General features: G+C 45.0%; 1 protein-coding gene across 9 annotated transcripts in view; it reads right to left on the reverse strand.

Moving 5' to 3' along the window:
• LOC149342581 (DNA (cytosine-5)-methyltransferase PliMCI-like) overlaps positions 1 to 24,029 on the reverse strand; it is a 112,322-nt gene that overhangs the window by 86,506 nt on the left and 1,787 nt on the right. For 8 of the 9 annotated variants that reach the window (XM_089544943.1, XM_089544939.1, XM_089544938.1 and 5 more), the window contains 4 exons: positions 23,738 to 23,833; positions 10,102 to 10,230; positions 7,610 to 7,720; positions 1,820 to 1,906 (listed from right to left, as the gene is read on the reverse strand). In XM_089544943.1, coding sequence (XP_089401069.1) covers positions 1,820 to 1,906; positions 7,610 to 7,720; positions 10,102 to 10,230; positions 23,738 to 23,832 — 422 coding nt within the window. In that variant the 5' untranslated portion in view covers position 23,833. The remainder of the gene's footprint in view (positions 1 to 1,819; positions 1,907 to 7,609; positions 7,721 to 10,101; positions 10,231 to 23,737; positions 23,834 to 24,029) is intronic. The other variant, XM_089544944.1, reaches the window with a different exon arrangement.

Here is a 24,029-nt window from a genome sequence, read left to right on the forward strand (position 1 = left end):
TACCATCCTAAGAGACGACAAAACAAAAGATTAAAGGCTACAAGCTCCTTGCAGATCGCCTAAAATGTGCTTCACTGAGCATAAATGACCAGAACAATGCACCTCTCACACCCGTTGATAGTGCCCTGGAACCAGCGACAGGGTCGGTTGTTGTAGCTTTCTAGCAGCCATCCTCTGCTCATGTCGGCTGTCATGGAGTGAAAGCGATGAAAATGGTGATGGATTTTGTCCTGACGTCCGACAACACCGCTGTAATACGAGGAAGCCACCCTGGCTGGCATCTGACTGCCACCACCACGTGCTGCAGTGCTGTGCGGAGAAACCAAGCTAAGTGGCATTTTGCGGCCGCTGCAACCACCACGGGCAGCTTTGAAAGAGCGCTAAAACCACGGAAAAGGTATCTCCCAGTTGCTTTTCTTTCGCTGGCTAAATTTCGCACCTCCAGTGTGAGTTCCAGGGAAATTTTATATTACAAATTTCAACTACTATATCGAACTATTTTAGGATTTTTTAACAGAACATTCCCCTCAAGCAAGCATGCCCTAAACAGCCGAGTGAGGAGACAAAAAGGACAGGAGATTAGTCGGAGAAAGAAAGCGCGGCATAACACAGCATCTCCTAAGCAGTGGCTCCACAGCACACAGAGCAAGAGTAAATGGACGGGAAGAAAAGACAGGAGAAAGGAAGTGCACCACATCTTTTTGCTGTTATCACTTCATTTTAAATAGCCCGTAAAAATAACCTAAGTGCACATGGTGAGTTAATGTGCCGTTAGATTGTGATAAGCCCGAACTTTATGAAGGGATTTTTATAAAGGGATCATTCCTTGTGAGGACTCAAAGTGTGGGTAATTCTCAAATTTTTGGTTTGAAAACTGTGGTGTGCAGTGCGATGTCGCTGTGCATTGAAAGAACCCCAGGCGGCACAAATTTACCAAGAGACTTACATTACGGCGCCTCTTTCTCCTTCCTCCTTACGCTCCCTTCTTCACCATTTCTCTCAGGTTGAGGTGTACAGCGAGAAGTGAGGCAGTTGCTGCGCTCTTCGCTTCCTTAAAGGGCAACTGAAGCGGTTTTAGAATTCCATGAGTTTAAGGTTGCCGAATGTGCGAAATGTGCTGGTAAAGGCTGCGAAATTGTTTTGCTCTAGCATTTGAAATGATGGCGTAATCGCCGAATAAAGTCGTCGTCGGCGTTCAGGCTTCTCTGAAGTGCACAGCGACACACAGAGGCCCCGATAATGACGTCACGTATGATGGCACTACGTTTCCAGCGAAGAAAGGGTCATTCCATGGAAGAAAACCGACGCCATCGAAGGTGATGCTCACACTGCATTGTTTGGCGCCATCTGACGACGCACAGTAGCATGTAGGCGTAAGCAGTGGACATCTGTAGTTTCGGCGATAATGACGTCACCGCCGAGTTTCCTTGCACTCCTCGAACGTAGTGAGGAGAAGCCTGAACATCGTCGTGGTTTTAATTGACGATTATGACACCATTTTGAATGCCAGTGCAAAAATACTTTGCATGCTTTATCTAAAAGCTTGATAGATTCAAATTCTTGAATAACCTCGAATTCTCAAAAACCGTTTCAGCTTCCCTTCAAAGCCTTTAAGCAAACAAGGGAAGGGGAATGAGGGGCTCGTTATAAATATGTCATAAATATGACAGAAGCCAACAGCCACAGAAACCAAGCCATTGTTTTTCTTTGGTTTGAAACGGAAGACAGCCTTTAAAACTCAGAAAAGGAACATGTGACAGCTAGTAAAAAAAGATGCTATGATATGCTGCAGCACTTCTCCCTACTTGATTTTACTTACATCTGTGTCTTAGCCTGTCCATCATGGCAATCTGTGCTTCCAGAAGAACTGGCTTTGGCAACCTCTGGCAGTGACCGATATTTAGTGCTGTAAATAAACGAACAGACAAATACTTCAACATAGAGGCTACTACACTACTCTAGGCATGTCGGGGAGGAGGAGGCACTATGGCTGTAACTGGCTACACTGGGCGCATTTGTTTTTCCAGTCCCGGACTACTTGCTGACAAGTCTCGGCTTCCACTCTGACAGAAAACAGCGTCATGGTCACATAACCTATTTGCCAGAGGCTGCTTGCGGACTCACCACCAGAGCCAGGCTCCACCTCGGTTACTGTACCATGACGCTGTTATCTGCTAGCAGACAACGCAAGCCATGGCCACCACGATGCCAAAGCAATGCCGTGCACTCGATCATGATACTGAGTCGATTTGAAGACCCTACCGTCAGCTTAGCGTAGGTGCATTACAGAACTCAGCTTCAAGGGTATGGTCGCCACTACTGCTCGTGGCGAAGTTCGCACAAAGTAGCCAAACTCGTTGCGGATAGGCAGACAGACGAAAGCCTTCGCAAAAATGTTGACAACAAGCGCTATAGCTGCTCCAGTATACGAGTGATTCACCTACGATGCTTTCAGGTAAGCGTGCAGACAGCATGTCACAAAACAAGCGAACCTCTTGATGACACGAGCAAACAATATGCGCTCGCAGCTCCGAAAACGCATCCGTGTGTGGTGGATTTAAAGAAAACAGAACGAACATGCAAGAACAAAAAGTCTTACGATGGCTCAGAGAGCAGCTACGGACCTCATGTGAAAGTTTAATGCACGATATCATCCTCCAGGAACACGAAAAGTATGCAAAATGCACACAGAGTCTAACTCAATATGGCTGCTAGCGTGGCGTGCAGCTGTTGTCTGCTGCCTTCCACGCAGCCCCAAGTAAGCCCGCGGACTGCCATAGACGAAAAAAGAACACGTTGCTATGGCGATACAGGCAGCTTTCTGACCGGTGGGCAGAGCTTTCAGGCTGCCCAAGAAAAACAAATACCGCACTAGAGTCCGCAAGTAGCCCCAGACAGTCCGGGACTGAAAAACAAATGCGCCCACTGAAGCAGTGAATACAACCTTCTTTTCCTTACAATGTCCACAGCACCGATGAGGTATAAAGTGGGGGACACAAAACTTCATAACACGACTCCACAGTCCACATCTTTCAACCTTCAACATTAACACACGTAAAACAAGAGCAGGTGGACCCATGTTGTGCTAATACATAATTACTGCAATTAGCTAGAGGCCACTGCACGTCGAGTGCATTCTTTTGATTGATATGCCCAGCTTCTTGTTGGCCTGTCAGCCTGGCCTTAGCGAGCACTACTTTCAGCATCTACATGAACTGAGAATTTTGGGTGTCACTAAATTAAGCCATTCTAATGACACTCGAGCTGCTGAGAGTCCAAGCCAACCTCTTCCACCCCTCCCTTTACAACCTTTGCACTAGCCAGTTTAAATATACAGTTTGGCTTGGTTGTGATCCTTGGAAGACAGTGCACAGAAAAGAAATTTGACAAAAGCAACTGCCATAAAAATAACAGCTAAACTACTATTAATAACTAATACTAATTAATAATATTAATAAGCATTTTAATTGGAGTCCCTTTACTGATGCAATCAAGTCATAGCAAGAGCATTCTGCCTGGTGTCATACTTCAACTGTCACCTTTACACCCATTCTGTCAGTCTCCTGTCACTTTTGAGAATAAAAGCATGCCTACAGCTCATTAGTGGTGAAGTAGAACCAATGCTAGCTTTCTGTAAATACATTACATACAGCCATTACGACACTTTATTCACCTCGTTACAGCGCACAATACCAGCTAGCTATGAGCTCTGAACTCAGTCATAAATGCAAACACTCATGCATTTACACTAACGTCGATCCCAGATATATCAAACTCAAAGGGGATCGTGAAACGTATAAAACACGGCAACAGATAAGTTTGTATGTAACCCAAAGTGTGAATACGGTGCCCCCATGCCAGTCGGATGCTTCCTGCAGTGACGTGTTGCTCGCTGGTATACAAACACATCGCTCGCTGAGTGTCGCTGGGCCAAGCTCAGTATCGAAACCAAAGCGGACAGTACTATGGGGAAGCCACCGCCAATTATAAGAGGTGTATTCCTTTACCGGCATACTACAAACACAACAATATCTCAATTAAGGTTAGGACACAGTTGGTTTCTGAGTAGCCTTCACCAGCGAAGTCGCCACAAGACTTCGGTCAGCTAGGCTCGGTTCACTGCATGAATTCTGGTGTGTGAACCCGGCTTTGCCGCATGACAGCAGCGTCGCATTGAAAATGAGCACGCCAGACTGAAGGACACCCTCAAGCACATGCCATGTTCACATTGTCACGCGGCTGTACGGCGCTAGAGCTGTTGACGGATGCCCAAGGCCGCACAGCTGACCAGACTCGGCGCATGAAAAATGATTGTGGGAGTGCCATTAAGAGAAACGTCACTTGCAGAGGAGCAGCGCAGTTCAATATATCGAATGCTTCACTAAAAGGGAGTTTGATAATTCGAACAATACTGCTACACTTTTTTCATGAGATTTCCATTCAGAGAGTTGGATATAAGCAACGATTTGATATACCTGGGTTTGATATACAGTCGAACCCGGATATATCGAACCCGCATATTTCGAATTATTGGCTATATCGAACACACAGATTACCCCCTTGAAAATACTATGTAAAAGTATAGGACAGTTGCGTTGTATATCGAATTCCATTTTCGCCGGACATTGGATATATCGAACGCCGCGCCGCGCCGCGCCCCTGGAAGGTGCGCTTTCCCCAAAGACATTCCTGTCCGGTCCTCAGCCGCCTCAGCGGAGAACATTTCCGCAGTCAGCAGGCGCAGGGCCCTTTTTTTTTTTTTGTTCCCCGTTTTTGCGACCCACCGGCGCGAGCTTTCCCGCTCCTCCTCTCCTCCTGTACCGCCAGCGTGTGCTCCGTCAAGGTCATTGGAGATAGCGAAGAGAGAGCGCCGCATGGAGACGCGCGGCGACCACGCTTCTTGGGGAAAGAGAGAGAGAGAAAACGGTCGCTCGTGGGCACATCGTGGGTCTGGGGAAAAGAGAGAGCTCAGAAAAAAAAGAAAAAAAAAAAACGAAGCCCAGAGCGCCGATCTTTCTCCCTGCTCTTTCTTTTCCCTCTGTCGTTCCTTCGCAGCCGCGTTGACTGCCGCTCGCATAGGCTTCGCTCTTATCGCTCCATCTGCGCCTCGCGTGTTTTTTTTTGTGTGTGTGCCTGTGTTTCAACGCGCGACGTGAAGCAGGCCCCAGTAGCCAATTGTTTTGGCAAGGCAGGCCTTGAAGTGGCCGGAGATTAATGTCCGGAAGATTTAGATGACGATGAGTGCTTGGACGACGCGTTTCGCGACTTGTCCAATTTTCTCGGCGCCGTTCCGTCCGAAGTGACTGTTGAGGACTTTAACGCTGACAGCGAAGTTCAAGCGGTAGCTGGCGTTCAAGACGCCGACTCCAGCGACGACGAGGGCAACTGTGTTGTCGAAGAAACGCGTCCGTGCGCAGCCACTGAACTGGTGTCAGCGTTAGCCTGATTCGGCGCTGTTGCGGCGAAATGGAAGGCACTGTGCTCTCGCACCTGGACAGTCTCGAGAAGATCGAGGCCAGTGTTTTGAACTTCGTTTCCCAGGGGAAAAAGCAGCCCAAAATTAGTGATCTTTTTTTCCGCGAAATAAAGCGCTTTCACATTGCGCGCCCATACTATGTGATTCGCGGCTGTTCCAAACGGTAAGCCACAATTTGTTATGATCGGGAGTGCAGTTTTAGCCTATATCTGTATATCGAATTTTCGCTATATCGAACTATTTTCCGATCCCCTTCGAATTCGATATATCCGGGTTCGACTGTATTTGAGATCGCCTGTAATCGCAATTACAGCCAAACTCGAACAGGCTATCAGAAGACTGCAGCAGAACAGAAAATTGCAATGCAGTTCTGCAAGTAAGAGATTTCAAATGTGCTGTGCAATTGTAGCTTTAAATGAATGAAAATTGCCTCCTGTTTTGAAAAACTTTGAAACCATAACACAAATTTTTGCCAAAAGACCGCCTAAGCTGTCATTAAAGTTGTCCAAAGAAAAAAGTGTCATACACAGTAAAAAGAGCACACAGTCAACACGAGATGCAGCACGCAAGCTGCGGTCTATTTCCAGTACAAAATACAGTGTGTTCCTAGAGATGCCCACAAGCAATGCTTCCAGTGACAGCCCAATAAGTGTACACACCACAACGTGTACTGCGGCTCCCACTGCGGTCTGTCACACATCCCTTTTTCATCCCTTCTTTCTTTTCTCCTCTACAACTCTTCGTTTCACAGACTTTTCGCAGTGCATTCACTCTGATCAGGGTATCTGAACTCGGTCTTGCATGCATGTCAAGCGAGGCCGTTCAGCATATGATCAGAGGGACAAAACAATCAAAGCAATACAAGCAGGTGCCACAAGACTATGGCAAGAGCGAAGCAATACTGTGATCCGGGAGTAACTGCAACTACTGCATTTACAAGCATATTAGTGGATACAGTGTAAATGTTCACCTCTAATTTCAGGAATTAAAAAAAAATAGAAATATTGTACAAGCAGACAGACACAAGCTTCAAGCCGTCAAAACTTAATCACGGCAACCGGAACACTGTGCACTTATTGCAGCAAGGGGAAACAGAAACTAGTCACAGGAGGTGGTGCATCCATGTGCCAAGCACGATGATGCATTGGTTTCGAACAGCATACTAAAGGAGATGTGAGACATGCATGCCTTCATGTTGCACAACATCTGTAGCGCCTGATATCACACATCATTCTTTCAGAAATCCAAGAAAGGCCTGGCAGTTGCTACTGCACGCGAAAAGGTGAACTTCTGGCCGTATCTGAAGCACTTTTTGGCAACAGGGCTTGCAGGGTTCTTTGTGACTTGATTACTGTTCGCCCCCCCCCCCCCTATGTAATGCCCCCTGGGGCCCTTAAGGGTAAATAAATGATGATGCATGATGACGGCTCACTTTAATGCTACCAGGAATCGTCGTCGACACCTGGGAGGCATGGCTTGCCAGGTGGCTGAGCCATCTGAGCGTCTGGGGGCAGTTCTGTTTATTGACAACCACGACGCTGCCTCCAAACACAGTTTCATGGTTGGTTCAGGCATAGCCAGGGTGGATGGCAGAGACTGCTGTAAAGCCTGATGCTAATGCGCGAGGTGGGCGAGGTGCAATGCCAATCTGTGCTTAGTGCCAAGTTGGCCCTATCTCAAGTCTTTGGTGTCTTAAGAACCGGGTGCACGTGAAGCCTTTGCACAGCAATGGTGGCAGCAATGGCTGTGCTTTGTGAAGGCTCGTAGGCGGCTGCAGGGCAAGGTTTTCTGCAGCTGCGCCGTTTGCGTTGTTCTCTCTCTCTCGTCCTTTTCTTTTTTGCATTTATAGCTGGGTTCACATCTCACCCTGGCCATGATTCACATATTGGTTGAGCTCCAAATGAGAGTAAAAATGACTGACTCATGAGCGAGCAAATATGGTAGACGATGCCCTACTGGCAAGGCTTCATTGCCACAGGCACAAATTAAGGGAAAAAAAACTCCCTTTTTAATTACTGGCAACATTCACACAACCTTTCGGTACACAAGTCATTTCATAAGAGCGCAGGTAACCGAAGGCAGGACCACATCAAGTTTTTCAAACGCAGCACCAACATTTAAAAAACAACTCACTTTTCTTTGGCGGCTTTTCGAATCGATCCGATCAAACTCATCTGGGGGAGCTTCCGTGGGCTTTTGTTGCTGAGGCGGGCACGCTTAGTTGGTGTTTCAGGGCAGGCAGGCCTGGAGGTTAAAATAGGAAAGAAAATAAGTGGGCCTTGCAAACAAAATTACCAACCACGAGACAATAAAAAAAATTGCTTCAGCCTATGAAACTAAAAGACTGACAAGCCTTTCATTAACAGGGCTTGTATGCACAAGCAATTGTATATTCAACCACTGTTCAGCTTCATTGCTGAAGTCAGCTACTTTCATGAGGCTTTTTTGCAATTCATAGTTCGCAGCTGAAGCACAGAAAAAAAAAAAGACATGATCAAACCCCGGCTGTACCACTTCGTGGAAACAAACTCAATCTTAACGAGCCCCTCCAAAGATTGGGCTGACATTTACCTTCTGAGTTTGTCACCACATGTTGCAGTCACGTTTCATCCTGAGCTGGGAACAATTGTTCAGCTCCAAAGGCAGCAGAAAAGTTTTGTGGATTTAGCGGCAGCATCGAGGAGGCAGATGTTAGCAGTGCACAATGAACTTGATGCAAACAGAGTGAGTCAGCCTGTGATGATTGTGACAGCCCACGCATAACACGCATAGGTCTCTGCACAAGTCTCTTCATGGGGGGGGGGGGGGGGGGGGGGGGGGGGGCTTTATGGTAGTGCCATTCAAGTCTTCTGGGTAGCAGGGAACAAGAGGGGATAAAATGTTCGCCTCCCTCCCTCATGCCGATTGGGGGGGGGGGGGGGGGGGGATTCTATGACAATATGACAATAAAATATGACAATTTTGGAATCTACAGCTTTTATACTCGGATTACTAATTTTTTTTTCCTTCCGCAAAACAGTATTTCGACCATAATATTAAATCTCGGTCACCATGTGCACTGATTTTGTGCAGCAGATGATTTAATGCACTGAAAATTTTGGTCAACCGGCTGTTTTAGTATGTTGATATTTCAGCATCTAGGACATATAAAGATGTCATTTTGCCTGCAAAGGGAAGCTGAAGGCACAACGTTTGCAATGATCAAGGCACAACCGTTCCAATCACACTTCAAAAATTTATGGTTTTGAGAAGTTTACTAATGCACGATAGGCCCAGCCTGAATGCTGCTTCTCCAAGTACTGTAAAATTACGAATAAGAATGAAAAAAAAAAAGCTGCATTGATTATTGCACTCTTTACTCATTAGGCTGTGTAGCTATGCATTAAAGAATATTTTTAAGTGAGCCAGTTTTATCCACTGAAGCAGTACACAATGATTAATTACAATTTATTAGCTTAGAACTAACTAATAAACGGAAAAAGCAACTTCAGGTTTCAAATAAACATAAAAATACTGAGCAAAAGCAAAATTTTATTACGATTAGACTAAAAATAAGGAAATAGATCAGACAAGTTCCCCCATTTCAATAACGAATATTGACAATATAATATGTTTTAAGGGAAAACTAGCAATAGCAAGCTGGGACTATAATCCACTGTGAGGAAAGAGAGGGTGTTGTCACGGAGTATAAAGCCATACTGATAGCCTCTTAAGTTTATGCAAGTCTTTTCCACACAACTTGAAAACCATCAGTAGTGACATGAACAGTATTTCCTCCTTTTTTCTGTACTTTTACTCTAGCTTTACTCATTTATAACCACAATATTTCAGTCCATTAGCAAGTGAGATAACTAAGCCATACTACAATAAGTAAATGATATAAAACACCATCAATCATAGCACATGATGACAACAAAAGTCCCATGAAAAGTAGCAATGGCTTGGTTTATGGGGGTGCAACGTCCCAAAGAGACTCAAGCTATGAGGGACACCTTAGTGAAGAGCTCCAGAAATTTCGACCACCTGGGATTCTTTCATGTGCACTAACATCGCACAGTACACGGGCCTCTAGCATTTCGCCTCCATCGAAATGCGACCGTCGCGGCCGGGATCGAGCCTGAGTCTTTCGGGTCAGCAGCCGAGCACCACACCCACTGAGCACCGTAGTGGCATTGAAAAGTAACAATGGCAATGGAAGAAACCTAGACATGTAGCAGTTATAAATGGCATAGTGATATATGTCCACCACAGCTTTGACAAAGTTACAATATAGGACATATTTTACTTCTCCACGGGAATGTCAAACTAACATGCATCGCAGCAGTCTAAATTTTATCTTGAAACAATAGTTTAGCAACCATATGTTGTGAACGTACCATGTCACACTGTGTTCGACAGCATTAGTGATAAGCAGCAATCTGTCGGCTGCCAGTAGACAGCAGCTGGTTACACATGTTCAAGCGACGGCTGCCACCCATGAAGCCCCAGAGCAGGAGAGAGCCTCCAAAAAATAGCAGCTAAACCTTTCCCAATAATACAGTTGCTTATCCACCCACCCACAAAGTTTTGTCAAAAGCTTGTTAATCCTGATGCCAAAGTGAAGAAAAACAAAGAAACCCACATACTCTGATGGACCGGGTGACAGGTGCCTCTTTGGAGACTTTTCTTCTTGGCCCCTGTTAGCATGCTCACCCTGTGCTGGTGTCCCACTAAGGATGTTTACGGGGAGCTTTTCCAGAACAACAACTGGACTCCTGCAACACAACACAGGCGCAAGACATCTAGGTGAAATGTAGCCTACAAAATATAACAATATTTAACACAAACACTATACTCTGATAGTGAAATTTGGAGATGTCTGAAACTTGCAACACACTCATAACCAGATAGATTGAACCAAAATGTGTTCTGGTACTAGTTTCGGCTTCAAAACTAAAGAAAGAAAAGGCCAGTTCACATTCAGATCTAGAGTAAGAAAATGAAATGTTATTACTGGTTCAAAACCGTTACGCATGCTCAGGAGGAACATACTTAACTTTGATAAAAAAAATAAGGTGCACTAAATTCATCAGAAGTTTACACAACACCAAGAAGTGATAAAACACCTTTAACACACTTAGAAGAAGGCGATAAGGATCTTTTCCTCCAGGACACACAACAGGATACGCAAACTACAACGTGCCAACACACTTGAGAAACACCCTTTTGCCTAGCCTGCTCGAAGGAAGCACTTTACAGTGGACAGAGAGCTCGTTGGCTGGCTAGCACAGCAAAAGTAGATGGTCAAACAACAGTTAGCTGGGCCTTAAACAGGGGTACAAAGCAAAAGGGCAAAAAAAGAAATGAAAAAAATTCGCAGTGATAACACAGTCAAGAGTTACCTGCAACTGCAATTATAATACTGTTAGGTATCCAAGCCTGGGGGCCGCACTGCTCTCAGTAATCACATGCAGCAGCGTCCTAGGCCAAACGACCAACATTAATCCTTGGCTTGAGAATACATGACTCAAACAGAGGGAAGGTGGGGGAATACGAGAAGGACCGGTGTGCACATAGGTAGAAAACAACGACAGGTGCCCCGGAGGAGACACATATAAAAGGTGACCAGCTGGTTTCGGCTCTACCATTAGCAGCAGGCAAGAAGGAAGGAAGGAATATGTGACAAACATGTGCTAAGAGCAGTTGACAGTCACTGCAATAAGCTAGCACATATACAACATTATTATGTGTTCCTTAGTCTGCAGTCTACCTGCAAGCAAACCTAGGTAAAATCACGAGAGCTCACTCAGGCTAATTCACAGAAATTTTGTCAATTATGGACTCACTCAAACTCATTAACCCGCTCATTTAGGCTCACAACCGATTTGGATTCATTCTGGGTCAACCACTGATTACAACTTAAGACTCACTTCGACTCACAACCCATCAAAGCTCACTCACTCATTTCCACTGACAACTCACCTGAACCTATTCACTTATTTCGACTCATCTGGACCCACTCATTTTGGCCCATGACTCATCATTTGGGCTCACTCACTCGTTTCAACTCATGGCACAGGTAGGCTCACTGGAGCGACCAAGTGGCATGCCCCCGAGCCAACCTGACCGAGCTGACAGTGGCTCCAAACACTCTATTTATATCGGCATACAGGAATGTGAATATGCAGCCTAGCCTTCAAACAGTTACCCTGCACAAACAAAAGGAAAACACAGAGAGTTAAGCCCTCATAATTACACTGACTGCTGGAAAGCATTCTCTGCCTAAATATAAAATGGCTGAGAGAGCAAAGATAACTATTTTTCGCAAAACAGCAATGGCATCATTCTTTTTAGAGGAAAGTGGAATTTTTCTGTGGATTCCTGGCATGCTACTTACAAAAATCGCAAAATTTGAAAAATTTCCCTTAGAGAATGTTTGAAGAGGATATAGCAACTGCGCACAGCAATGAGTGTTGACTTCAACCACTAGATGACGAGGTCATTTTCTACCTAAATACAGTCTTGCCCCATTAATACGACCCTTGTTAATATGGACAACCAAATTATGAACAATTTTTCTGGGGACCAAACTTTTTGGATGCATTTACGCCTCGTTAATATGGACACTCGCAGTTCAGTCAGTGGACAGAGTGAGCATACAGAGCCCATTGGGGTTCGTGTATTTTTGTCCCGTAGATACGGACAGCAAATTGGAAAAAACAGCAGTCCAAATGCAAATCAAAGAAAGGCGCGCAACCTGTGAAACTGCACAACAGCCGATTCGACCGGAGACCTGAACGAGGCCTGCGTGGTCAGAAAGAATAAAAGCAGGCTTGTCTTTATTGCATGGGGAAGAAATACACACGTCTCGAGGGGAACGTACAGCAACTGAAGGTCAGCTACACGATAAAGACCCCAAAAGGAAGGATACGGGAAACTTCTGGGATGGAGAAGGTGTCCCATGTGGCTGTAATAAATTTTGGAGAACACGAGCTGGAAGACTGGTAAAACAAAGGTACACAAAAAAATAGACAAGGAAAAAGAAAAGAGGACAAAAGGATAGAAAAAACTGAAGTTGTCTTTTTTTCAACCTATGAGCACCACATACCATGTGTATTCCACGAAGCCATTAACGTTCCCTGGTCAGAGTGAAAACACCCACTCGCAGGCTACAGAGACAACAGAATGGAAACGAGCGCGCAATCGGGATCAAGTGTCCCATTCTGGAGGCGCTTCCCTCTACAGTGTCAGGCTCCGGGGCATCTGGTTTTCATTGCTGCTATGCTCCTGAACTGCCGCATTTTGAAACCCCTCTATACCCAAGGGGTCTGCATGTCGGCCCCACTCTAAGCTAAGAACGTGACCTTGGCAAGGCCTCAGTTCTTCGCAGTCGGCTAGCACGTTAATTATACTCCAGCTTGCAGTGTTTGTTTCATAAAAACCCACACGAATGGGGCCAGGGAGGGGCTACTCCATGACCCTCTGCACAACAGCCTGTTGGCTGAACTCCCTTGATTACAGTATAATCTTAACCTGAGCCCAGTGGCTCAAGTTAAACTTCGTCTCAGCCTCGCCATGTCAACGGTTGCATCGATATTGCGGGACTCCAAAAAAAATGGCTCAACGTCAGAATTGCAGCGTCAACCACAGTCTGACAGCGCCCAGAACAGTTCAACGAATTGGAGTCAGCCTTAATAATCTGATTCGGGGACGTGCACGCAAATGGTGCTGTTGTGAGTAACGAAATGCTTAAAGAAAATGCTTGCTGCATCGGCCAGCACGATGAGTACGTATATTTCTGCTCATTCGTTAAGCTAGTTTCTAGCTCTGTTGGTTTATGAAATGTTTATTTCAGTTAAAAATGCTGACAGTTAGTGAGACAAGTTACCTTACACTGTTCACATTTTATTCACTAAAAGTGGGGCATGAGAACACTCAAAGTTTTGATCACAAATTTCATAGTTTTGAATACTTGAAAACAGACAAACATTTACAACGGACCGAACATACAGAACTGCAATAAAAAATATGAGCTTTCTTGCTAGTAGATGAAGCTTGGCTAGAGTTAGCGACCACCAAACCCCATACAACGGCACCACACACTGCCCTATCGGTTATGCAATAGAATTTTTACGTGAGCTTCTGACTGCATTTAGTTTTGTAGTATTTTGGGAAATAGTGTAATGGAGGACAGAGACGAGTGCAGTTAAGTGTCAGTGATCCAGAGAAGCTACGCCGAGACGTGTGGCCCCAATGTGTTTTTGATCTGCTGAAGACAATGGCATCGATGGCACAGTGCGCAAGTGCACTCTTCCAGTTAACGACATGCACTCCATCTTACTGCGCTCCTCTCAATAAAAAATGCAAGGGCTAACAAAAATGGCTGCTATGCTGGTGCTTTTGTTCTGTTTTGTTGGGTTTTATATCACATAGCCAACTAAGGGCCATCAAGCGCCAAGCTCAAAGTATAGAAAAAGTTTTCTGCAGTTTCACAGAAATGTGAAAAATCATTGGTGGTGTAGAGGGCCTAAAACGTTAGTACTACCTAGTGATGACTAAGGAAAGTAATTTTAGAAATGAAAGCTTTAAGGAGGGTCGGGTCACCTCAGTGGCCATCCTTGGCTGAGCAAGGATCTTGAGGCTACCAACCAATCAAATAAAGACCTCAGCCTTCTTTCCGGGAGTGAGAAAGTGGCTGAGGTGTATTACAAAATGAAGCGAAGCACTGGGTAAGATTTTACAATTTTTGAAAAAACCTGCTTCCTTAAAAAGCTAAAAATGCAAGACCTGTCAGCAATTGCATTAAGCCTGGAACGCATGTAAGTGAAAAAGAGAGCGACACAACAAGCGGCGCGACGAAGGCGAACATGGTTCGCTCTGTCGCGTACAGGGGGAAGACGCATGCACGCGACAGCGCGAAACCGACGGCAACGCGAAACGGCGACAGCGCTCAGTCTTGCTCGCATAGCACAACGCAAAGGTATTCACAAATGCAACAGCAGTAAAAAAAATTGCAAGAATTTAAACCGGCCACTGTTAAACCCGCCACAAGATAAAAGCCTGTACCGTATTTCTGTGAAATAGTATAATTCTAGTTCTGCATGCAATGCTTTCCTTGTCAGGCAAATCTGCTACGCGGCAGCGGGCATTTCCTAGCGAATGATAACGATCGCTCGACGACAGCTAAGACCACATGCATGAAACATAAATGAGCGCATTCACTTCGTAAATGTCCAGTCCAGTCTGCCTACTGAAGCAGTTAGCAGTCAATGAAACCAACTCAATGAAATTGTTTACAAAACTGGTGCGCCTGGTGCACCGACGGCTTCTGCAACTCGGCGCCAAGCCGCATCAGAATGGCCGCGATGTTTATAGTACCTGTGCTGCAGGTCCCAAAAGACCTGCTCGCACTCGACGGCGTCAATAAGGCGCTCATTGAAGTTTTGGTTGGCCGTCGTTTTGTAGGAAGCACGAATACGCGGCGATCGCAATGCAAAGCTTCAAAAAAAAAAAAAAAAGCACGTGAAATGACCGGCAGTGACTTACGCTAAGCGTTCATGCTATTGGCTGATTGCGCATGCACTTCGGGCGAAATTTTCTATTTCGGCAGATCCGAGCGACGAGCAAAGCGACACATACATTTCCGTTCGCGCGACGCGTGCCGCCGTCGCGTTCACGTGAGTTTTCGCGTGCATGCAACTCAGCCTTTATCACTTAAGAGCTGCTCTGGGCGAAAAGGAATGCATTCTTTATAAAATTGAGTAAAGTACTTTTTTGTTAGCTTTTGGAGTTTTGAGCATGAGAATATAATATGGTTTACTGTGACTTCATCTATACATTCTTCACAAGGGGCTTGTCTTGTTTTGTCAACAGAAAATCATGTGTCAGGTGAGTGTATCCAACGCGAAGTCTACAAAAGATTGCTTCTATTAAAATTCCTGATGCCTGAATAATTTCCATTCTGCCAAGATGGGCTTAACAAAGAGTAGTTTGTTGTTTGCTTCACTTTCCCAAACTGCTTGACATGTATCTTTCAACTTAACGTGTATTAACTTCATGCAGTCTCTATGGGGCATGAAGCCTTTCTTGATTTCACCGCTGTAAGCTCGTGAAGTGCATGTGTCTGCTCTCTTATTTTCCTCTATCCCGATGCGTCTCGGCACCCAGCAGAGTCTTATCCTGCGACCTTGTGCTGTGATTTTTTCTATGCTTTGTATTATGCTTACGACTAGGGGCTCAACTACATTTCTAGAACAAGTGCATGGAGTAGACTCAGCGAGTCAGTGTAAATTATGCGGTTTTCAATATTGCAATTCATTATTCTGCCCACAGCTACATACACATCACTACATTCAGCAATGAAAACTGATGCACAATTCAGCAGTCTTAGTATTTTTCCTAATTTCCCTGTACTGAAGCCCTTCCGACATATTTTCTCGAGTCTGAGCCATCTGTGTAAAATTCTGTATAGCTTGCATATTTTTCTTTAACAGCCAGATATTCCTGTAGTATGTGTTCATGTGGCATTTGTTTTTTGCGAAGGTGTGTTAATGCGAAGTCACACACAGAGGGTAAGCTGTACCATGGCGGCAGTGGATTATGCCGTGGGGCAATTTCAGGTAGGGCACATAGCAATCCTGACTCTTGACAGTGAATTTCGAGGCATAGTAACAGAGGTCTTATTGATTGGGGCTTATTATAGAAGAGAGTTTTGGAAGGGCACTTTGTGACTATGGGGTAACGAGGTATTTCAGTAGGGACTTTATTTTTAGTACTTGTACGCACATAAGCATTGTTCTCCTATCTGTGAGGGGCGGTTCATCTGTTTGGACATAAAAACAATTCATGGGGGATGTTCTGCTAGTGGCTGCAACAGCCTCTAATCTAGTTTTAAGTTTTAATACATATCATTTTGGGTGGAAAAAACAGCGCGAAAGGGACGGAAGACAAAGATGAAGGAAACCACACGGAAACCACATAGGAAACCACATAGGAAGGAAACCACATATCCACAATCTAACGCAGAGCGTACTACAGAGCGGTAGATTTGTAAAAGACTTGTTCTATCGGATCCCCAATGTTTTCGTGAAAGTACTTTGAGCATGTTCAGGGACTGTGAGGCCTTCTTCTTGAGAGCGTTAATGTGAGGTAGAAATTTGAGTTTTGTCAAATGTAATGCCTAGAAACTTATGTTCATTTTTTACAGGTAATTCACTTTTGTATAGGTGTAAGGTGGGGTCGGCTTATAGGCCTCATTTGAGAGAGAACAAAACAGCCACTGTTTTCTGTGTGGAAAACTGCAAGCTATCCCAACCTGGCCATGTTGCTAGTTTGTACATTGTCAACAGTATTTGCCTCTTGCATGCTGCTATGTTTGAGGGTGTGCAGGCTATTTGAAATCATCAACTTAGACTGAATACATAATAGACTTCGTGATTATTTTAGTTATGGAATTCATTTTTACAATAAAGAGTATCGTGCTTAATATACACCCCTGAGGTACTCCATTTTAGGTGTATATAAGGAGAATGGTTGGACAGGAAATCATTTAGTCAGTTTAACATCCATCCTGCTATGGATGCAAAGCTCTGCTAGGTCGCAAAGAATTTCAAACCTCCAGGTTGTATTGTATGCTTTCTCCAGATCAAAAAAGACAGCAAGGCAGTGTTGTTTCTGTATAAATTCTTCTCTGACTGTATTTTCAAGGCAAACTAGATGGTCAGTTGTTGAGCATGCTTTTTGAAACCACACCGATGGATGTCAAGAACGTCACATGCTTCCAAGAACAAAAGTTAATCTTATGTACAGAACACTTGCAAAAGATCTGGCGAGACAGCTAGTAAAGGCTATTGGCTACAAACTACTAGGGAAGGTTGACAGCTTTCCAGGTTTCAGGAATGATACTATAATGGCTCTTCTCCACTCGTCGGGTATTTTTCCTTCTATGAAGATTTTGTTCAAGAAAATCACGAGTGCCTCTATGGCAGGCTGGGAAAGATGGGCAAGCATTTCATAGTGTATCTGGTCAGGTCCTGGAGCAGTTTTATTGCGGCAGACAGTACTCTTTTGACTATGGTATTCTTCATTTACACCTCTACTTGTTGGAGTCTATTTTTCGGCTATGTTTTTGTATTTTAAAAATGACTGGCTCAAGTGTGAAGGACATGAAACCGCAGCGAAGTGCTCCCCCAGTATGTCTGCTTGTTCCCCTATACCTGTTTGTGTACCAGGTGTCGTCAAAAGAGAAACTGTGAAAGGTGAGTAGCTGCCATTTAGTTTCTGAACTTGCTCCAACATATTTTTCCATGTGGTTGAGCTTTTATAGAAGCTACACAAGCTTTCCATGATGTTTTCTCCACACTGCGCCGAATATACAGTGCTTGTGCTCTAGTCTTTTTGAAAATGATAAAGCCTTCCCAGGCTTTATCTCATTGCTTCTTTGCCTCCTTGCATTCTCGTGTGTACCACACTTTGTGGTTCTGCCGGACCACTCCTGTGGATTTTGAAACTGATAGGTGTGCGGAAGTTAGAATGCATGTTGTGAACATTTCATTTACTTCATCTATGCTGAGATTATCTAACATAATATTCTCTAAACTGGCTTTTTCTCTAAACAATGCCCAGTCAGCTGAATGCAGCTTCCAATGCCGTGGTTTTGTTGGGATGATGTTGACGAGGATGACAGGCTTATCATGACGGGGAGATGATCATTTCCATACGGATCATCCAAAACGTCCCGGTTCAAATCACTAAAAAACAGACGGCGAACAAAAAGACAAATCTAAACAGCTCATTTTCCCTGAGGTTGGGGAGCAATATGTGGGTTTGCCAGAATTCAGCAAACAACTATAGCTACATAGAATAAATTCCTCTGTAATCTGACCGCATTCCATAATCTATTATCTTCACACCGGATTCTAGGGTGCAAAAGGAACAGACTCAACTGGCAGCTGCAGCATCACTTAAATTTAAGTGTTAGTTTAGTTTGGTTTGGTTTGGTTTAGTTTATGGGGTTTAACGTCCCAAAGCAACTAAGGCTATGAGAGACGCCGTAGTGGAGGGCTCCGGAAATTTCGACCACCTGGGGTTCTTTAACGTGTACTGACATCGCACACTACACGGGCCTCTAGAATTTCTCCTCCAAAGAAATTCCAGCCGCCGCGGCCGGGATCGAACCCGTGTCTTTTGGGTCAGCAGCCGAGCACCATAACCGCTGAGCCGCCGCGGCGGCAAGTGTTAGTTTAGTAGTAAATACACCCCTTACTCCTCTCCCGGAGGCCTGCGTGCCGTGCCGGAGAGGGAAGGTAGGGAGGCTGGTTAAAACAATGAAGCTATTCTGACCTGAACTAATCTGACCTCTGGTAACTACAGTTACTCTAAAAGTTTTCTAACTCACTGTGAGTTACTTTCAGGTGTGGACCGAGGTATACGGAGCACACTGTTACAGATTTATATGTAAGCAAAGTGGCTGCTACAGCATCTAATCTAGTTTTAAGTTTTACTTCACAAGCTGCGAGACCAATTTCAACTATAATGGCAACGCCCCTCGAAAGCCTGCTCACCTGCTCTCGATTGCAGTGGAAAACATTATATTTCTTTAGCACATTTGTGTGCTGGGGACCTAGGTTGGCTTCTTGTGTACAAATAGCGAATGGAGACAGTGAAGCAGATTTCTTTTATGCCGCTTAACTTGCCCAAGAGTCCCGTGAAAATCCAATGCACTATGAACACAATTTTAGTTTATATGAATAAAGTGGAAAAACTAGACTAGGCTTTTGTTGGCCCCGTGACTCGGAGCCTGTCTTTGTTTGCCATACAATAAGCCTCGCTGTCCGTCCGAGACAGCCTTGGGTCGTGTCCATCGCCTCTGCAGAGGCACTGGACAACTGTGCAGCAGGCACATCGACATTCGAGTTAGACCTCGACCTGTGGGAAGAGGTCTCTAGGCCTGCCGACTCAAGAGGTCTGCACAACCTACTTTTGGGGTTGGCGGAGTAGTGTTGGCTACTCCAACCAGGGGCACAAATGGCACTGCCACAGTCTCAGTGCATATGGCCTGGACAGGTGCCGAAGCATGGTGTGGTGTGCCATGCCCACGCACCACATCAGTGAAGCTTGTTTTTGCAGTGAAAGAGAATGTTCCAATGGTGTGTGAAAGTCGCATATGCGCTTCTTTGTACGAGATGTTTTCCTTTGTTTTCATAGTGATGATTCCTTTTCAGTGTTCCACATTGGGCAAGACCTTGAGTAGGCGGGGTGTCTGCCTTCACAGTTTGAGCAGTGCGCGGAGCTTGACAGCTCTTGGTAGGATGTTCTTTTGAAGCACATTTGGCACAACTTTGTGAGCAATGACCAAACTTCTGACAGTCAAAACATTAACAGGGATTAGGAATATATGGGCAGACATTGGTCTTCAGGTATCCTACTTCTATTAAGTCTGGAAGTGTGCCGTGGTTAAACATGAGGTATAGGTGCTTTGCAGAGATTTCTTTGTCTTTCCGGATTTTTATTCTGTGGACATCAGTGACGTGCTGGTCACCGAGTCCTTCCAACATTTCCTCTCTGTCAGATGTATAAAATCTCTTTCCGAGACCCCATCACGGATGGTGTTTAATGACCTGAGAGCAGTCACTGTGACAGGGATGCCCCTATGGATACTGTGTTTGAAAGCTTTGAGCAGTGGGTATTATCTTTGATTTCAATCAAAAGGTCCCCACCTGCCATTTTGATTATCTTATACACTGAGACACTTTGCTACCAAAAATGGCGATAACATTCTTCCTGGTTTTCTTCAACTTCGCTGTGAATGACATGGAACGAGGTGGTGGGGAAGGTTTTTTTTTTTTTTTTTTTAAGAATTCTGCTGTCCCTTTGGTCTGCACTCTTTTCTAAAAGCGGTCATTTCTCAAGGTGAGCAAAGCTATAAAAATTTTTTCTTTCGGCTACGGTGCCAGCCGCCCACCATAGAGCCTGATAAGGGGACAGGACAGGAACTTGCAAGCAAGCCCTGCCCACGCCAGCTCTACACCCCAATTATAAACCTATATGAAGTAATTCAGATTAGTTACAGAAGGTTAACCCTCATCGCCTGGAAAAAGACAAAAGTCATTAAAGAGACACTGAGGAGAAATTGAAGTTGGTTCGTATCGACAGAATACCAGCTCCTGATTACAAAAACGCCATTCATACTGACAACAAAGCTGTTGTAACGTAGAAAAGAGCAAGAACCAAAATACAGGTATCGCCGCCACAGGCCAAACTCGCAAGTACAAGCGTGATGGCGTCATAGGAGAAAGCAGTGTTGCTAGAACCAATGGTTCTAACAACACTGGGACACGAGAACCACGAATCACTGAAGCGCAGCCAATGCATGCGCAAATCTCCTTGACGTCGCCAGATGGCGCCACGAACCCGGCAGCTACGCGCGCGCCTGCAGCATCGGGACCAATCAGCGCCTGCTCATTGTCGGTAGGCGGGCTCCCGGTATTCCTCTAATGGTAACAAGGTACACGGTATGCTAAAGGTGTCTATTTGCGAGAACATCGTTGACGACTTCGAGAACGGGATCTGTCGTAACGCTGGCAAAATGCCGGTGCAAACGTAAACGAACCGACGGTAGCGACGGCCGCAATAGGCGATAGATGCCTTCAACGTGCGGCCGGCGGTAGCTTTCTTTTCGGCTGCTGCTAGGCCGCTCTGCTGGCCGACAGAAATCACGGAGTCTGCGTTACGTCATGTGCACGTCATGTTTCATGTCACTTAGTCCTGTGTCGTCATAAGAGAATTCCAAGTTTGAATTGAGAGGCGGGAAAAATATTTTCAACTATGAATCCAAATTTCTTAGAAATAAATGCATCTTTCGCTGCCGGCCAAGTGGCAACAAAGCCATGAAATACCGAACTATCGGATTTTGCTATAAAAAAAATATTAATAGAGCTCTCCTCACTGTCCCTTTAAGAGAGGAGAAGACAATGCAGTTGTGAGAAAGAAGATAAAAAAGTGAAAGATGGAGAGAAGGATTGGAAAAGGCATTGCAGATTTCCCCTTACAGGGTCAGGCCGAAGGTGCAGTCTACAGGAAACTGGGGCCAAAGTGGTGTGTTGCCTCTGCCAAGGGGCCTTAAAGGTCCAAACGCTCGACATCGGCTAAACCACCAGGATCCCCTTTTCCCTAGACGCGACGCTGCCACGCACGGCTGAACATGAGTGCTCAGGTCTGTGGTGGCACGCTGCTCGCCATCGTAGCCCTGTAGGGATATCCCTACAGATGCTTGGGAAACCGTGTTGTCGCAACTCATCATCATCTGTACGCTACAGATGCCTCTGCGAGGTATGTTGCTTTAATTTTAATCTTACAGCACTTGAATGCTGCAACTTTATTGAACCTGCGGTAGAAGTTATCATTAGTCATGGAGCTTGAGATTTGTGCGTGCGCGTTGCCATGCACGTATGGCAATGTGTGAAGTTACGGAAAAACTGAGATGAGCAGCCTCTGTGGTCTTCACTAGCAACATATATACACAATGTATACTAGCACAACCTATACAAATTATGTAGTTTATTTCTGTTCACGTCACGTGTCACGACTGCCATATGCAGCCCGACAAGCCTCTTTGGCTCGAGCTGACCTGCTTTGTCTATACAGTTTCTTTTTTTGTTCAGAATAAAAGCTATTATTATAAGCTTCAACCAACACCTTCTCACTCCCGACATATAATGCTGAACTCAAATTTACACCGCTTTCAACCAGCGTTGTTAGCACTGCTTCTATATGCTTGATAATATGTGCAGCAACTGGCATGACGCATAACGCCTGCAATATCTGTGCAGCGGATATGGGCTTCCAGCCACTATAGCCATAATTGTAAATTGGGCATTCCTTCAGACTTCCAAGTCAACAAAAGATTAGGCAGCAATACAAGCCATCTGGATACCAGGCGAGGAGCATTTTCTATGGCTATTGAAATGGTCAGCTAAAGAAAATGGTCAGCTAAAGAAATGGTCAGCTAAAGAAATGGCACCTAAAGAAAATGCTCCTATCTGACCACATAGAACAGTTGATTATTTTACTTGCCAGCATGTTATGTTTTCTATGCTCTTTTTCCACAAAACACAGATACAGTCGAGCCCATTTATGACAGCCGCAGTTGTAACGAATGCTTGTTCATTACAAACAAGAACGGTGCTACTGTCAAAATATGCTTCAGTACACTTTTGTACGCTACAGACCGAACACAAAAGCCTGCATAATGTGTCACTTTTTGCTGTTATTCGAGGAGTGTGAAACAAGAAAACAAATTTCATAAGAGCAATGCATCATTTTCTTGTTCAATCATGACATAGTTAAAAGAGTAGAAGCTCCTGCTTGTGCTTGACAACTTTGTGACATCTCACATGTTGCCTCCTATGACTGTGCTGACAATGCTCTTCTAGCTACTGAGTGAAATGAGCAATGCAATGCTGGTGCCATGATCTGCACCTCACGAAGTCATCTCATGCGAAATCATGTTCGGCCATCTCTGCATCAAAAGCGTGTTGTTAGAAACCTACACCTGTCTAATCACACGGATGTTCAACAGCATCTTCAGCTGTTTCTTGACCCATTAACCATGCTTTATGAAAAAAATTTCCGATGCACTCTGCCATCAGACCCATCCACACGGCCTTTGCACATGGAGAGGGCTGAGTCGGGCTGGTTGGTTCATGCTGAATGGTACGACAAAACAGCGCTGACAAACGAGACAGAAGCGCATGTGTCTGTCTCTTCTTCTTCCGTCCCGTCCGTCAACGCTGTTTTGTCATACCATTCATTCCTTTGCACATCATTTCCACAACAGCGAACAAAGAAATCCGAACCGGAACGTCACCACCTAGTATGTCATTTGCTATCAGCATGCGCTGTATTTAGTGCTGATGCTAGGACATCTTGAGCACATGAGTGACGCTCCTGTTCAGTGGCTGAATCTGCCATTCCACCGGACATGGGCGTCAACAGTTGCCGACATGAGCTGGCAGCAGGAAATATTTGAGGTTCTTTACAGCTGTAAACAATGCACTGCAAGAAACTCTTTAATGTACAAGCGCCAAGACTGGCGACCTTCATAATTTATGAAAGGGAGGGCCTTGTGTGAGAAGTGCACAATGACACTAGCCTTAACGGTGCCTCAAATCATTGTCTCCTCTCAACTTAAAATCAATGCCGATACGGCAGCGATTTCTCCCCATGAGCGCCACAGAAAATTACAGGTTTGACCTGCACAGAATTTAAACTCGTTAACTTCACCTCTTGGCAATGGGGATGCTCTCAAAGCTGCCTTCAAATGACCGCTTCGCATCGGCCGTTAGGCGCTCCAGCTGCACGTATGGAGCTTCGTCCATGCTGTAACAAAAGAGAAAAACCATGATATTTCAACCGCAAATGCGCTTTAAGTCAGCCAAGAGGCAAGACCAATGTACTTTTTTAAGAGCGTACCGCGGCTGTCAGAAGTTGTGCGAGCAGAAGAGCAAGTGTAGGGCTAAAAAAAGATAGCTTAGCACTGCTGACGTATTAGAACAGCGCAAACCACGCAAGACAG

This window comes from Amblyomma mixtum, chromosome 5 (assembly GCF_055824585.1).
Source record: "Amblyomma mixtum isolate Tamu chromosome 5, ASM5582458v1, whole genome shotgun sequence".
NCBI classification, from domain to species: domain Eukaryota; kingdom Metazoa; phylum Arthropoda; class Arachnida; order Ixodida; family Ixodidae; genus Amblyomma; species Amblyomma mixtum.